At 54.0% G+C, this 15,767-nt stretch overlaps 1 protein-coding gene across 2 annotated transcripts; it reads left to right on the top strand.

Moving 5' to 3' along the window:
* Positions 1-210: 210 nt before the first annotated feature.
* On the top strand, positions 211-11,124 carry RAB3D (RAB3D, member RAS oncogene family). 2 transcript variants are annotated; one of them, XM_047850358.1, is made up of 5 exons: positions 211-394; positions 1,762-2,028; positions 2,771-2,889; positions 2,978-3,102; positions 8,448-11,124. In XM_047850358.1, the coding sequence occupies exons 2-5, from the start codon at positions 1,801-1,803 to the stop codon at positions 8,633-8,635; spliced, it is 660 nt and encodes a 219-aa protein (XP_047706314.1). In that variant the 5' UTR covers positions 211-394; positions 1,762-1,800; the 3' UTR covers positions 8,636-11,124. The 2 variants fall into 2 exon arrangements, with proteins under 2 accessions (XP_047706314.1, XP_047706315.1); XM_047850359.1 differs by having other exon boundaries at positions 212-342.
* Positions 11,125-15,767: the final 4,643 nt, after the last annotated feature.

Genomic DNA, 15,767 nt, shown 5'->3' with positions numbered 1-15,767 from the left:
AGTAGGCGCTCTACATATAGTTAGGAAAAATGAGAAGTTTATTGGTGACGGGAGGGCTCTAGACTGCTCCAAGCCTAGGGCCGCTTCCAGCCTCTGCTACCCCCTCCCCGCCGCCTCACGGCCCCGGCTTTTACAAGCCCCGCCCCGGACTCGGCCCCGCCCCGCCCTCTCCGGGGAGCGGCCCCTCCTCCCCCGCCTGGGCGGAGCCGGCGCGGGATCCGGGTGGCTGCGGGCAGCGGCGGTGGCAGCGGCGGCGGCTTGAGGGGTCGGCGTCGGGGCGGGGGCCGGGCCGCAGCGAGTTCGGAGGACGAACGCCCGCGGGGAGCGCCTCCGCCACGCGAGGTGACCCCTTCGGAGGGAGCGTAGCCTGCCCCGTACATCCGCTTCCCAGCAGGTCTGGGGGGCCGGGGGTTAGAGGGAGGGCCCGGGGCCCCGGGAACAAAGGCGAGCGGAGGGGGAACGCCTCTTCCCTCGCCCCCACCCAGCTGGGCTCCCCGGGGAGCGCTAGTGGGGCGCGGGCGGGGCGGAGAGTCCAGCTGGGAACCGGAGATGGGACCATATGGTGATGGGAGGAAGCTCCTGAGCCCCCCTGCACCGGCGGGGGCGCCCCGAATCCAGCAGAGGGACAAGGCCAGGCCCTCCGGGGCCCCCCATCTAGTGCCAGGCGTGAGCGAGGGTGGGCAGATGGTCAGGAAGAGGTGGCACAGGCTGACAGGTGGGCTGGGGCTGGGGGGTGGGGTAAGGGCCCCAGCCTGGCGGCCCTGCCCAGCATGGGGAAAGGTTTCCTGCCACTCATCTTCCCCTCCTCGAACTCGTTCTCCCGGAACACCGGGTGGGGCCCCGAGGGCTGGGCAGGAAAGCGCACAGGTTCGGTCCTCTTTTAAAATGGAAAAAAGCCCCACAGGCAGTTGAGAAATAGCTTTGCTAAGGGTTCCTCCGCCCGGGTGCCTTCCTTTCAACCAGGCCTCCTGGATCGCCTCCTTGTGTAGCTCAGGGAGTAGCCATAGACAGCTGGGGAAACTGAGGCCTAGGGAGGCAGTGAGGGCTGAGGGAGGGTCCCTGACGCAGCTGAAGCAGCCCAGCTGTGGGGACAGGTTGTCAGGAAAGGCAGGATCAGGGGTGGAGGGGTGGTGGTAGGGTTCTTATTGTGTGGCTTCCTTGGAGTTGGGGACTGTCACTGGCAGCCTCTGCAGGCTGGGGCTGGGGCCCGGGTGAGTCAGCCCTGCCCGGAGGGAGACGGGCCCACCCCTTTGACAAACAGAAGGTGGCAGTACCCATTTGGGGGTAGATCTGGGCTTTAAGCCTGGACTGTGTCCCCTGAAATCCCCCCTCCCCGTGGAGGTCAGGGAGGGGGTTAAACCCAGCTTTGGAGGGGGTGTCATGGCAGGTGTCCCTGCCAAAGTCAACACCCAGGCCCAGGAGCGGGGCGGGGGGGGGGGCTCTATCCACCAGCTGGCAGGCCCCCCCTCCCCCCCATCTCACACCTGGGCCCAGCCAGCTGCTCACTGTGGGGCAAAGTCCACACCTGCGCCTTCTGCAGGGTCTGGTTCCTCAGTGGCCACAGGAGGCACTCCGTGTGCCCCCTACAACCTGGGCCCTTGCACTTGATAAACGTCCCCATTTTCCAGACGAGGACACTGAGGCCCACGGACAGCAAGTGACGCGTCGGAGGCCGCTTAGCCTCCAAGTGGCAGAGGGAGGATTTGAAGCCAGGTCTGGTGTATACACCGCAGCCATTCCTGGTGTTTTATTGTTCTGCAGGGCGACAGCCCTTCCGCCCCCAGCAGGCTCTCTGCCAAGATGGCATCGGCCGGAGACCCCCCCACAGGCCCACGGGATGCAGCGGACCAGAACTTCGACTACATGTTTAAGCTGCTACTTATCGGCAACAGCAGCGTGGGCAAGACGTCCTTCCTGTTCCGCTACGCGGACGACTCCTTCACACCTGCCTTCGTCAGCACCGTGGGCATTGACTTCAAGGTCAAGACGGTCTATCGCCATGACAAGAGGATCAAGCTGCAGATCTGGGTGGGCCGGGCGGCTGTTGTGGGTCTGTGGCAAAGGACGGGAGTCTGTCTGCGGGCCGGGAGGGCCTGGGGTTCCTCCGAGGATGTCCATGATAGGGTGTGGGGCTGTGGGGAGGGGTCCAGGGTTGGGGAGGGGGCTTGGGGTAGAGGTGAAGAGGAGGGGGATAGTATCTATGAGATGAATGTGGGAGGCCGGACCCCGGTGCCAGGCTGAGTCAACAGGGAGCCGTTGCTCGACCGGGTCTCAGCCTGGCACCGGGGTCCGGCCTCCCACAGATGAATTCATCAAGATGAGGGGGGTAGGCCCTGCCCTGTGGGGTCTGAGGGGCAGACAGTGCCCATCCAAGGCAGGTTAGATGTCCTGGTGACCAGCGGGGCAGAGGTTTGGGTACCATCGCAGGGGCGAGCCCAGGGTCCCCCCGCTGAGCCTCTGCGCTCTTCGGAGATGCTCTCCCTCCCAGCGAGGCTGCTGGTGATGATTGTCATGGTATTGAGCCCCGTGGTGTCTGCGTCAAGACGGCGCTCTCTGACCCTGGTCGCCACGTTGGTCTTGGAGACGAGGTCGAGGGAGCTTACAAGTCTGTGGGAGGCACTGACGCCTCAGACTGGCAATTCCTCAGGGGCAGGGCCACGTCTTCCGGCAGACCGGGGCTATGAGCACAGGGTGGTGCCCCGCTTGGGACCCTGCGGGGGGGGGGGGGAGCAGAGTAGCACCCAGCCGCCTGACCCTGCTGTGTTCCTAGGACACGGCGGGCCAGGAGCGCTACCGCACGATCACCACGGCCTACTACCGCGGCGCCATGGGCTTCCTGCTCATGTATGATGTTGCCAACCAGGAGTCCTTCACCGCTGTGCAGGACTGGTGAGTGCTTGCTGACCACTGACACCCTGACCTTCGCCCTCTCCCCCTGACCCTCAATCTCTAGCCTAATGGCCCTCACACTCCACAGGGCCACTCAGATCAAGACCTACTCCTGGGACAACGCGCAGGTCATCCTCGTGGGGAACAAATGCGACCTGGAGGATGAGCGTGTTGTGCCTACCGAGGACGGCCGGAGGCTCGCTGATGACCTTGGTTAGTGCCCAGCCTGGGCCCCAGGCCCCGGACCCCTCAGACCAAACCCCAGTCCCCGCCCTTGGGTTCCAGGTCCAACCGCAGTCAGCAACCCTTTGCCCTTTGAGGATCTGCTAGGAAAAATACCCATATGTGCGGCACCTTCCTCATTTAATTTCAGAGAATTCAGTTACAGGTATTCCCCACCTCCCTGCCGCAAAACACTCCTGGAAATGTATCCTACAAACATGCCACACATGTGGGAAGTGGCAAGGATATCGAGTCACAGCGCTGTTGGCAGGAGGGGAACCTCGGTAACCTCTTAAATGTCTCACGGTGGGGGAAGCAGCCAAACATAAATACTACACAGCTGTGAAAAAGGGCGAGCACTTTCCTTATGCTCTGCTCTGGCCAGATCTCTGGGCTATATGCTTACTGTGGAAAAATGGGCTTGGCTGCTTCCTTTAGTCTGCGGCTCAGCAAGTGTTGTTGTCATTTTTTAACTTTACTTATCTATTTTTTACATTTTATTTAATGTTTATTTATTCTTGAAAGAGAGAGAGAGAGAGAGAGAGAGAGAGAGAGACAGAGTGTGAGTGAGCAGGGGAGGGGCAGAGAGAGAGGGAGACACAGAATCCGAAGCAGGCTCCAGGCTCCAAGCTGTCAGCTCAGAGCCCATCACGGGGCTTGAACTCCGGAACCGTGAGATCATGACCAGAGCTGAAGCCAGATGCTTAACTGACTGAGCAACCCAGGTGCCCCTGTTTTTAATTTTTTTAATGTTTTATTTATTTCTGAGAGACAGAGGGAGACAGAGCGTGAGCAGGGGAGGGGCAGAGAGAGAGAGAGAGAGAGAGGGAGACACAAAATCCCAAGCAGGCTCCAGACTCTGAGCGGTCAGCATAGAGCCCGACCCAGGGCTCTAACTCACGAACTGTGAGATCGTGACCTGAGCCGGAGTCTGATGCTTTAACTGACTGAGCCACCTTACGTAGGCTTCAAGCCCAGCGTGGAGCCCAGCACAGGGCTTAGACTCACAACCCTGAGAGATCAGGACCTGAGCCGAAATCTAGAGTCGGACACCCACCGCCTGAGCCACCCAGGTGCCCCATCAGCCAATCTTTTCTTAAAGGGCCAGATAGGAAATATTTTCAGCCCTAGGGTCTCTGTCGCCCCTCAGCTCTGTTTGAAAGCTACCACAGAAAATAACTGAATGAGTGAGTGTGACTGTCATCGAAACTTTGTTTATAAAAACAGGCAATGGGCCAGATCTTGCCTGTGACTTAAAGTTTTCTGACCCCTGCATTAGTGTATAAAAAGGTAAGAATAAGAATATATATTTATGTTTGCCTGAAGACACTCCGGGAGGATACAAGGGATCTGGTCACAGCAGTGATCTGTGTGTGTCCGAGAACTGGGGGCCAGGGTACTAGGATAGAAGGAGGGCTTTTTCAGCCTACCTTTTTGAATCAGGTAAATGGAAATTTAAGCTCAAAGGGAATCTGGCCTGGAGTATTCTAGTATTCTAAGCCCTGCCTAGGACTCCCGTTGCAGGAGACGGTGTGACCACTGTAGGGAAAGGTGGGTTAAGGACCCAGACTCAGGAGCTAGAATCCCATTATGCAACCCACTAGCTGTGTGACCTTGGACACATCGCCTCCCCTCTCTGTGCTTCCATTTCTCCATCTGGGAAACAGAGTGAAAACTGTGCCTACTTCCTAGCGCTGTTAGAAAGATGAAATAAGCCAACACTGGCCCCGTTTGAACGTTAACTCGTATTATTTCTCGATCGGTTTGTGCTCTTGTGTTGGTGACTTCAGCCCTCTGGGCCCGCACTCCCTCTTGTGTGAAGTGGATTTAGTGACAGCCTCACCGCGTCAAGTTGTCGCGGGGGTTAAATGAGTTACGACCTACGAAGCAGGTATCACAGCCGGGCACGCACGTAGAATGTATCGGAATCTCAGCTAGCGTGATTGTGAACTATTATTGATGTTTTGTACAAAAAACTCTAGGCACCTTATAACAACCTGCAAATCCTAAAGTAGTTACTATCTGGCCCTTTACAGAGAAAGGTCAGGGACCCCGGACTAGAACGGTTTTCTCTCTTTCTCTCTTTTTAATTATAGCTCTGTCATTTTTAAATTTTTTTTAATGTTTATTTATTTTTGAGAGACACAGAGAAACAGAGCACAAGCGGGGGAGGGGCAGAGAGACACAGAATCCGAAGCAGGCTCTAGACTCTGAACTGTCAGCACAGAGCTCGATGTGGGGCCCAAACCCACAAACCGTGAGATCATGACCTGAGCCGAAGTCAGACGCTTAACCAACTGAGCCACCTGGGCGCCCCTCTCTCTCTCTTTTTTTTTTGTTTCTTCTTACCATCTGTTTGTTGGACAAACTGGGTCTTTGTTCTATGGAATATTTCCCATTTGAGATTTGCCTCTTTGCTCCCTCACGGTGTCATTTAGCCTGCTCCTTTGTTCCCTGTGTTTTCTGGGAGCTCTGGCTTTGGCTCTCAATTGCAGGTATGCTGGGGAGTCAGCTTTTGCTGCTGGGGACTAGATCCCCAATTTGCCCGGAACCGGGAAAAATCAGCTATGACCCAGCCATGGGCTGGAACACTTGGGGATGTTGCCCACACCTTGCAGAGAACATCTAGTGGGGGGGGGGGGGTGTCTGACCTGGCATTAAGTTTCAAATATTGACATACAGAGCAGGAGGCAGAATTTGACCCGTTTTGTAGGGAAAAGAATACACACATGGGGTACCTGGATGGCTCAGCGGTTAAGCGTCCGACTCTTGATTGCGGTTCAGGTCAAGATCTCACGGTTCGTGAGTTCAAGCCCTGCGTCGGGCTCTGTGCTGACAGCGCGGACCCTGCTTGGGGTTCTCTCCTTCTCTCTTCTCCCTGCCCCTCGCCTGCTTGCACTCTCTCTCTCGAAACTTAAAAAAATAAAAAAAAACCACACGCGCAAGCACGCACACACGCGCACACATACCCCCTGCAGACCCAACCCCAATGATTGTGTATTTATGTTAAAAAAATATATAGCGGAAAGCTAAATATCAAGACACCAATAGTAAGTGTTTCTCAATGATAAAATCACAGGTAGCTTTTCTGTCTTGGTAGTTTTCAGGAGTTTCTAACTTCTTCAGTGGATTTCTCCACTGAATATTTATAATCAGCAAAAAAAAGTATTAAAAAAAACCTAAGATTGTTGGAGACAGAGCTGCACGCAGATAAGGAAATGCCAGTCTTGCTTAGGAGGACAGTGGAGTGACACTTATGATCACGAGGCTTGGAGTAAGAGATCTGAGTTCATGCCCTGCCTCTGTCATTCGTTCGTTCGTTCATCCATCCATTCATTCATTCATTCAGCAAGTAGTTTCTGAGCACCTGCTCTGGGCCAGGCACCAGACGAGGCAGACAGAAATCCTGCCACCTTGGAGCTGGCATTCCAGTAGTGGAGACGGATAGTAAATGGGTAATTACACACGTAATTACTTAATTACAATTACATTTTTATAGTGCGGGATGACAGGTGCTGGGAGAGAGGCCTGTCTGCCCGGTGCTGTGTGCATAGTATGGTGGGTGTTTGAATCCCTGGCCCAACTTGGCAGGTGTGGTGGGTGCGGACATATCAGGGACCCCTAGGCAGAGCCTGAGCCAGCCTTCCGGGGTGCGGGAAGCCTTGTCATGTACATGTACGCCCTTATTTTTAGGTTGACAGCCCGCTTTTTGTAGCCGAGGGACGACAGGCAAGTCCCCAAAGTATATTTACTACCTTCCACGTTTGAGAGGACAAGTTTTGTTTTGTTTTGTTTTTTGTTTTTCAAGTTTATTTATTTATTTTGAGAGAAAGAGAGAGGGAACACGGGAGGGGCAGAGAGAGAAGGAGAGGGAGGATCCCAAGCAGGCTCCACACTGTCAGCACAGAGCCCGACATGGGGCTCAAACCCCCGAACCGTGAGATCATGACCTGAGCCAAAAATCAAAAGTCGGATGCTTAACCGACTGAGCCACCCAGGTGCCCCAGGACAAGCTTTTAAAATTTTTTTTTTCAACGTTTATTTATTTTTGGGACAGAGAGAGACAGAGCGTGAACGGGGGAGGGGCAGAGAGAGAGGGAGACACAGAATCGGAAACAGGCTCCAGGCTCTGAGCCATCATCAGCCCAGAGCCTGACGCGGGGCTCGAACTCCCGGACCGCGAGATCGTGACCTGGCTGAAGTCGGACGCTTAACCGACTGCGCCACCCAGGCGCCCCAGGACAAGCTTTTTTAAAATGAGAGACAGGTATGCTGGTCACTCTGATGCTAAGAATATATTCAGGGACACTTGGCTGGCTCGGTTGGTAGAGCATACGACTCTTGATCTTAGACTTGTAAGTTTGAACCCACGTGAGGTGTCGAGATTACTTTAAAAATAAAATCCTAAAAAAAAAATCCTGGGGGGCCCGGGTGGCTCAGTCGCTTAAGCATCTGACTTCGGCTCAGGTCATGATCTCACGGTTCATGGGTTCAAGCCCCGCGTCGGGCTCTGTGTCTCCCTCTCTCTCTGCCCCTCGCCCACTCATGCTCTGTCTCTCCGTTCCTCTAAAATGAATAAATGGTAAAAATATATATATATAAAGAACCCTCGTGTCCTCCTCCCCAGAAGGACTCAACCAGCGTGTCTTCCCTCCTGAGGCCCAAGGTGGGACCGTAGGGGTAGTTATCATCATTTATTTATTTAGATCCGAAATATGTACTTCGTGTTTATTAACTATCGTCACTTAAGCCAGGCGGCCTGGGTGTGAATCCCAGCTCTGCCGTGTGATACCTTTGGATGAGTGGCTTTTCCTCTCTCTGCCTTGGTTTCCTCATTTGTAAAACGGACTCTGACAGCATGAACCTCAGAGCGTCATGAAATGAGTCAGTTTGCAGAAAATGCTGAGAAAAGCACTTGCCATGGTAAGGATGACGTCAGCACTGCTTATTATTATTATTGTTGTTGTTGTTGTTATTTAGTATTATCCTTATTACCATCTTTAGCCCGTTCTGTGGGTCAAGAACGGTATGCATCGCGTACACCCCTGGGAAACCTGCCGTTCCTTACGTGCCTGCTGGCCACCAGAACGTCACCTGCGGCCACTGCTCTGTGACAAGGAGAGTCTTAGAATAGTCCCCACGGGGGGCTGCCGCCACAGGTCTTATCAGCATCAGCGTCGTTCCCATCCTACCGATGAGCAAACTGAGGCTTCGAGAGATCGAGGCGCTCAGCCAAGGTCCCACGGCTGCACGAAGGGCAGACCTGGGCTCGGAAGCCATGTTTGGGTGATGCCACAGCCCGGGCTCACTGGTGTTCCCACCCTGTGTCCGTCCAGGTTTCGAGTTCTTCGAGGCCAGTGCCAAAGAGAACATCAACGTGAAGCAGGTCTTCGAGCGCCTCGTGGACGTCATCTGTGAGAAGATGAATGAGTCCCTAGAACCCAGCTCCGGCCCGGGCAGCAATGGGAAAGGCCCGGCCTTGGGGGACACCCCACCCCCCGAGCCCAGCGGTTGCAGCTGCTAGAGATGGTCCCCAACCCCTGTCCACCCCTTCCTGCCTCGGCAGGGACTGTGACTGAGGCATGAGCCACAAGGGCTGTTGCTAAGCTCAGGGCACCCCCTTCCCTCCCCCCGGCTGTCAGCCGCCCCGACTCCCGCATGGCTCATTTTCTCGCCATGGCCGCCAACTTGCCCAAAGCAGCCTTATCATGAGCTCCAGACCCTGGGGACTCTGCACGGCAGGCGGGGTCTGGGGATGTTGACGTGCGCGAGCTTGCTGCTTTTCAGCCATTTTAATGGAGGGAGCAAGGGCGGCCTGTCCCACCCTGTCTGGAGGAGGGGCATCCACAGTGCCTTCTGGGTTAGAACTGTTGTTCTCGTCCATTCTGTGTTGGGCGTTGCCTGGAATTCACAAGCTGGTTCGTTCGTCTTCTCCCTCCTGCGGTGTGAGTCCTCAGAGTTCACCCTCGGAGATGTGGAAGGCGACTCCTTTCTCAGGGTCCCCCGGGGTGGTCCCAAGCCTGCCCGTGAACCTCCTCAGACCTCAAGCTTCCAAGGCGGGGAGGTGATTCTGGCCCGCACACAGACCCTTCCCTTCTGGCCTGCAGATCGGCTGCCTGTGAACACAGTATTAAAGCAGGTTTTCCCATTGTAAAGGGACAGGACGTCAGAGCCCCACCCCCCAGCACCCCCCCTGCCCCCCCGCCGGCTTCAGGGACCCCAGAAGTGCCTTCTGAGCTTCCCCAGTATTCCACATCACCCACAACCCTGCCACTGTTTTACTCTATTCGCTAGATCTCTGATCCCTGGATTGAATTCCAGAATTATGGGCCGCATCAGGCTGGGCAGAGAATGGCCCAACCCTGGGTGTTCCTGCCTGGGACTTTTTGCCAGGAGTTAGCCTCAGAGCCAGGAGCCCCGGCCCTCCTGCCCATACCTGCCTCTCCCAGACCCTGTTTGCCTGGCGATGTTTTAAGCAAGGTCTTTCCACATCCTACATCCTGCTAGAAAAGGAAATTGAGCAATGTTCCTATAGCCTGCTCTTGCTGGCGGCTTGCCGACCGAAGGACTTGGGCTCTTCCCCATCGAGGACCCTTGAGGACCCAGAGTCCATTTCCTGAGTCACATCAGTGGTGGGGCCCAGTGATGTGATGCTTCCTACAAATGGAGGCGTCCCTCTAAGGGAGGCTTTAGGGTTGGGCAGAAGAGGCAAGAAGGCAGCGTTGTGCAATGGTTATTGCCACATGGGATTCGCAGATACAGCTCGGGAGGGGCAGGCTGATGGGGGTGGGCTGGAAATCAGCCTCCCCAGTTGACCGGGGTCCCCAGCCGGCAGGGAGGCTCCTGCTGGGAGGTTATGTGCAGTTTGAGGATCTACATCTTGACCTCCATCCCCCACCCCAACTCAGTGTCCCTCCTACCCCCCGAAGTCCGAACTCCGGTGGCATGGCACCTGTTTGGGCCCCGGCACACCAACTAACCTCCCATAACTTGACAGGCCCTGTGAGGATGGCCTGAACAGATGGTTCGTATTCCACTCCCAGCCCCTGACACCAAAATGACTTCCTGGAGCCTTAAAGATCTCAGCCTCCTCCTGCTGGAAATTCAACTTAGCTCTTCCCTTTGTAGAAGCTGTGGGTTGAATTTCTTTCTAGAGGGCCCCCCGTTCATCCCACTGCCGGGGGCTGCCCTTAGAGCTTTCAAAGCGAGGGTAGCTTTGTAAGCCAACACATCAGACAACAGGGGTGAGACGGACAAGTTTCTGGAAACACGCACAGCGAGTTTGGGGAACGTTCGGGGCAGGAGTCAAATGTTAGTTGCTCTAGCGTAAAAGAGAAATTAAGGCAGCTAGGAAAAAGCCTGTTAAGATGCATCATGGTCTATCAAGAGTGTGTCGGCCAGCCCATTTTCTCAGGCTGCTGCCAGAAAACAAACAAAACAAAACAAAACAAAACAGTGGAGCAGACTGCTATTATCTAAGGGGACGGACCAACCTGTGTCTCGTAACTGACGTGGGCTAAGCCTTGTGTTTACACAAGATTTTTGAACAGTTCAGCTTTGAGTAGCCCTGAGACAGTGAGCTGCCTCTGGGTTTTCTCAAGACTAGGTTTATGTAGGAGAGGGATTTTTTTTTTTCTTTTTTGGCTTGTTTCTTCTAAAAATAATGCAAGTGGTTATTTTATAATTTTAGGTGGGAGGCTTAACTCACGATGGTCTCTGGGGAACCGCAACCAATGTCCTCGAAGATCACGGGCAGGGGGACAGAGATTTGTTGAGTTTTACAAACCAAAACGAAGCCAAAAGCTGCGGGAAAGCCGCTTCTCCGGGGAGAGTGGAGTCGGGAGAGGCCACGAACCGGCTTCTCGCCTCCATCCCGAAACACTACGGAGGGAGCTCTCGGCTTGGTCATTTGTATTACTGGATGTGGTTCTCCTGTGTAAGCGATTCTTTGATGTCCACTCGGCAAGATGAGCACTTTTATCCACAAGAGAAAATAAAGCCGTTACGCCCAGATGCCCTTGTTCTTGTATTTCCATTAGTGAAACGTGGTTTCCAGGAAGAGAGGGGTTGAATCAGCCAAGTAGATGCTTGGTCGAGGGCCGTGCGTTCCGTGGCAGAACCTGAATCAGGCTAGAGAGGCTCGGGTCTGGGGCTGCCTCTAGCCAAGGTTCGTGCCCACCACCTGGGCCCTGGAAACTTTGCTGTGTGGTGGGGAGGGGCGGGGGGGGGGGCGGGGTAAGACATCTGTCCTCCCCGCTGCAGCCAGAGGGAGCCCGTGAATACCCGGGTCGAGGCAGATTGCTCCTCTCCTCAGAACCCTCCATGGCTCCCACTCAGAGTAAATGCCTAAGTCTTCCTTGCGGCTCACAAGGTCCTGCATGATCTGACCTGTCACTTCCCTTCCCTCAGCTCTTCCCACCTGCCCCCCCACATTTGCAATGCTGCAGTCACATTGGCCTTGCTGCTATTTGAACACACCAGGCCCCTGCCCCAGGGCCTTTGCACTGGCTATGCCCCCTGCCTGAAGTCAAATGGCTCCTCTCACTCAAGCCCTCTTTGTGCAAATCTCACCTTCTCATTGACCCCCTTTCCCTCTTCCCTCCCTCCCCGTGTTTAGTGCTGTAACCTCTCTGCAGCATTTTTTCAAAAAATTTTTTTGAATGTTTATTTTTTTAATTTTTTTTTTCAACGTTTATTTATTTTTGGGACAGAGAGAGACAGAGCATGAACGGGGGAGGGGCAGCGAGAGAGGGAGACACAGAATCGGAAACAGGCTCCAGGCTCTGAGCCATCAGCCCAGAGCCCGACGCGGGGCTCGAACCCACGGACCGTGAGATCGTGACCTGGCTGAAATCGGACGCTTAACCGACTGCGCCACCCAGGCGCCCCTGAATGTTTATTTTTGAGAGACAGAGTGCTAGCGGGGGAGGGGCAGAGAGAGAGAGGGGTCTCTGCAGCATTTCTAATGTCATTTCCCTGTGTCCCTCTCCACATAGCCCCTAGAATGGAAACTGCTATACAATTTACTTCTTTAACGTAAGCAAGTGCCTCTTTCAATACAATGACAGTTCCTCAAATGCAGGGATTTTAAAAAATGTTTCGCCACCACCCCCAGCTCATTTCCTGTTTGACAGAATAAAAAAGAAATATTAGATCTCTGTCCTGGGGTTCCTGGCACACAGCTCCTAAAGCCCTTGGGATCTCTGGAGTGATAAGAGTGTGTTTTGTATGCTTCGGGATGGAGGCTGGTCTCCAGAAAGAACAAGCCAAGACGAGAGGGTGGGAACTCCGAGCCCAGACCCTGACCTCCGGGGAGGGGAGACAGGCCCGAGCTGGAGATCGAGTTCATACCCAATGGCCAATTAAGGGGCTAGGGAGGTGGGGGGCGCTCCTGGAGAGGACACAGAGGCCCCGCGCCCCTTCTCCATACCTTGCCCGGTGCGTCTTTTCCATTAGGCTGTTCCTGATTTATACCCTTTCATCATTTGGGACACCTGGCTGGCTCCGTCCATTAAGCTTCTGACTCTTGATCGCAGCTCGGGTCTTGATCCCTCAGGGTTGTGAGTTCGAGCCCCGCGTCGGGCTCTGTGCTGACAGCTCAGAGCCTGGAGCCTGCTTCGGATTCTGTGTCTCCCTCTCTCTCTCTGCCCCTCCCCTGCTCACACTCTGTCTCTCTCTCTCTCTCAAACATAAATAAAACATTAAAAAAATTTTTTTTTAAGTGCCTAATTAACAATAGTAACTGACAAACTTACTGAGTTCTGTGAGTCATTCTAATTATGAAGCCTGAAAGGGAAGGGGTATCGTTGGAACCCTCTGCCTGGGGCTGGGGGCCAAGTCAGACAGTATAGGTCACCTGGGGACCCAATCCTTGTAACCGGTGTCTGAAGTGGGGGCAGTCTCGTGGGACTGAGTCTCTACATTTTTAGTATCTGCCTCAAACTCCGGGTAGTGTCGGAACTGAACTCTAGGACACCCAGTTGGTCCCTGGAGAGAATTTTTGGCTGTGAAACCCCTACACGTGCACACGCGCGCGCGCACGCACACACACACACACACACACACACACGCGCAGTGCCAGAAGTGTTGTGAGTAAAAACGGTTCATTTGTGACTTAACAGCAAGCACGCCACGATGTTTGTTGAGTGAATGTATGAACTGCAGGGCTCAAGAGTGAGCTGGGTCCAGGGACTTGCATACCGTCCCAGGATTCTCGGCCGCTCCCAGTGCCTTTGCTCTGCAGCCTTGCCCTCACGAGGCGAGGTGAGCTTCATGGGAGCTGGGCACCGTATCCAAAGTCCCCAAGCCGAGCATCCTTGACCAGCTTGGGTCCCTTGCCTGAACCAGAACATAGGACAGAAAGCTGGAACATTCTGATTGGCTGACTGAGACCACTTGCCCGACAGGCTTAGGGATGGAAATCGGAGAGGTGGGCTGGCTCCAGAGGAAAGCGGGAGCCTCCTTTCCTGAAGTGGGAAGTGATTGCAGCAATAACAAATACCACACGTACTCATATTGTCTTTCTCCAAATCCCCCCAAAGGAAGGATGGAAAGATGAGAGAAACCACCATTTTGGAATCCCCAGTGACAGAACTGGTCCAGGTGGCTGAGGTCATTGGATGAAGTCCTTCGCTTATTGATTCTCCGCAATGACCGTAGCCACCCCCTCAGAATCGTCTGGTAAATGTAAGAGTCCCCAGCCCAATCCAATCCAATTCAATCCGAGTCCCAGGCCCCCGCCCAATCCAATCAAACCAGAACGTGGAGAGGGGGTGCAGGCTTGGGTATTTTGTGAAAGCTTCCAGGAGGTTCTAAGGGACAGCCAGGGCTGGCAACAAGTGACTTACAGGAAATATGGGGGAGGGAGGAAGAAGATAAAGGGACCACAACAGCACTGAGGAGTCAATCCAGAAGGCATGGCATTCCCCAGTATTCCCCGCTCTTTCTGCCACAAATCGAACGCTGGTGGGACTGGAGACGAGGAGGAAGAACCCGGAACAGCGGTTTTCTGTGCATGTTCTGGAGTACCGGCCGGGAACCTGTTTGGAATTCAGAGCCCTGGGTCCCACTCCGGATCTGGAGTCAGAAGCCCTGGAGGTGGGGCCGCCGGCCTCTGAGCTTGAACAGAATATTCAGAGGATTTTAACGCACGCTCTAATTTGAGTAAAAGGGATTTAGGAGACATGACAAGAAGACATGATGTGTGCACGTTATTTGGATCCGATTCAAAGAAACCAAATGTGTAAGTCCTGGGGATGTAACGTACAGCATGCGGGCTGTAATTAATAATACCCTAATTCATATTTGAAAGTTACTAAGACAGCACATCTCGAAAGTTCTCATGGGGCGCCTGGGTGGCTCAGTCGGTTAGGCATCTGACTTCGGCTCAGGTCACGATCTCGCGGTCCGTGGGTTCGAGCCCCGCGTCGGGCTCTGGGCTGACAGCTCGGAGCCTGGAGCCTGCTTCGGATTCTGTGTCTCTCTCTCTGCCTCTCCCTTGCTCACGCTCTGTCTGTCTCTTTCTCTCTCGAAAATAAATGGGTATTTGGTTTAACATGGGAATTTGGGGGGACACAAACATTTAGTCAGGTGCGAGGAGAGCATTGGGGTTGACACAAATGCACGCACTTTTAGAGATGTGTACTGAAGTACAAAGGGGAAAATGACATTGTCTGGGATCCGTTTTTAAATACTTCCTCAAGGGGAAAAAGGAATCATGAAGCAAACCTGTCGGGCCCTTGGTGATTGTTGAATCCGGGTGATGGGTATATAAGAGTTTTTTTGGACAAGTTCTTTTGTTTTTTTGTGAATATTTAAGATGTTCTTTCACAGACTGGGGACCTGGGTGGCTCAGTCGGTTGAGCGTCCATCCGACTTGGGCTCGGGTCATGATCTCAAGGTTCGTGAGTTTGAGCCCCGAGTCGGGCTCTCTGCTGTCGGCACACAGCCCGCCTCGGATCCTCTGTCCCCCTCTCTCTGCCCCACCCCTGCTTGCACTCTCTCAAAAATAAATAAACGTTAAAAAACAGATTTCTTTCCACAAAATAATTTAAAAAACAAGACAATTTCATGAGAAGAAGGCCATGTTATCCCTTTCAGGTCCTTGGGGCTAAAATCACTGCCAGTTGGCATTAAAAAATGGAAGGAAAAAGGGGTCAGGCTAACAGTGCTTTCCCAAAGGAGTGAGTGCCACAGAGAAACGATGGGGCAAAATCTCCAGCAGCCCGGTGGGCCAGATGGCCTGTCCCCAGGTCTGTCAGCCTAGTTTGATGAATAGAAGCAAAGTGGCAAGAATTCCTGGCAGCTGGGAGGGGAGAAGAAAGAAATATTGAACCAGGGGCACCTGGGAGGGTCTGTCGGTTGAGCGTCAGACCCTTAGTTTCGGCTCAGGGCATGATCTCGCAGTCCATGAGTTCGAGCCCCGAGTCGGGCTCTGCACTGGCTTGGGATTCTCTCTCTCTCTTTGCCCCTCCCCTGCTCTCTCTCTCTCTCTCTCTCTCTCTCTCTCTCTCTCACACACACACACACTCAAAATAAATAAATAAACTTAAAAAAAAAAAAAGAAAGAGATATTGAACCAACTTGAGGGGCCTCTGGAACCCAAATCAAATTGGAGACACTGAGAAGGGAAGCATCTTCTTCCAGAAAAGTAAAGG

Source organism: Prionailurus viverrinus, chromosome A2 (genome assembly GCF_022837055.1).
Source record: "Prionailurus viverrinus isolate Anna chromosome A2, UM_Priviv_1.0, whole genome shotgun sequence".
Classification (NCBI taxonomy): Eukaryota; Metazoa; Chordata; class Mammalia; order Carnivora; family Felidae; genus Prionailurus; species Prionailurus viverrinus.
Note: the sequence above shows the minus strand (reverse complement) of the source record. Positions and strands in the feature narration are given on the sequence as shown.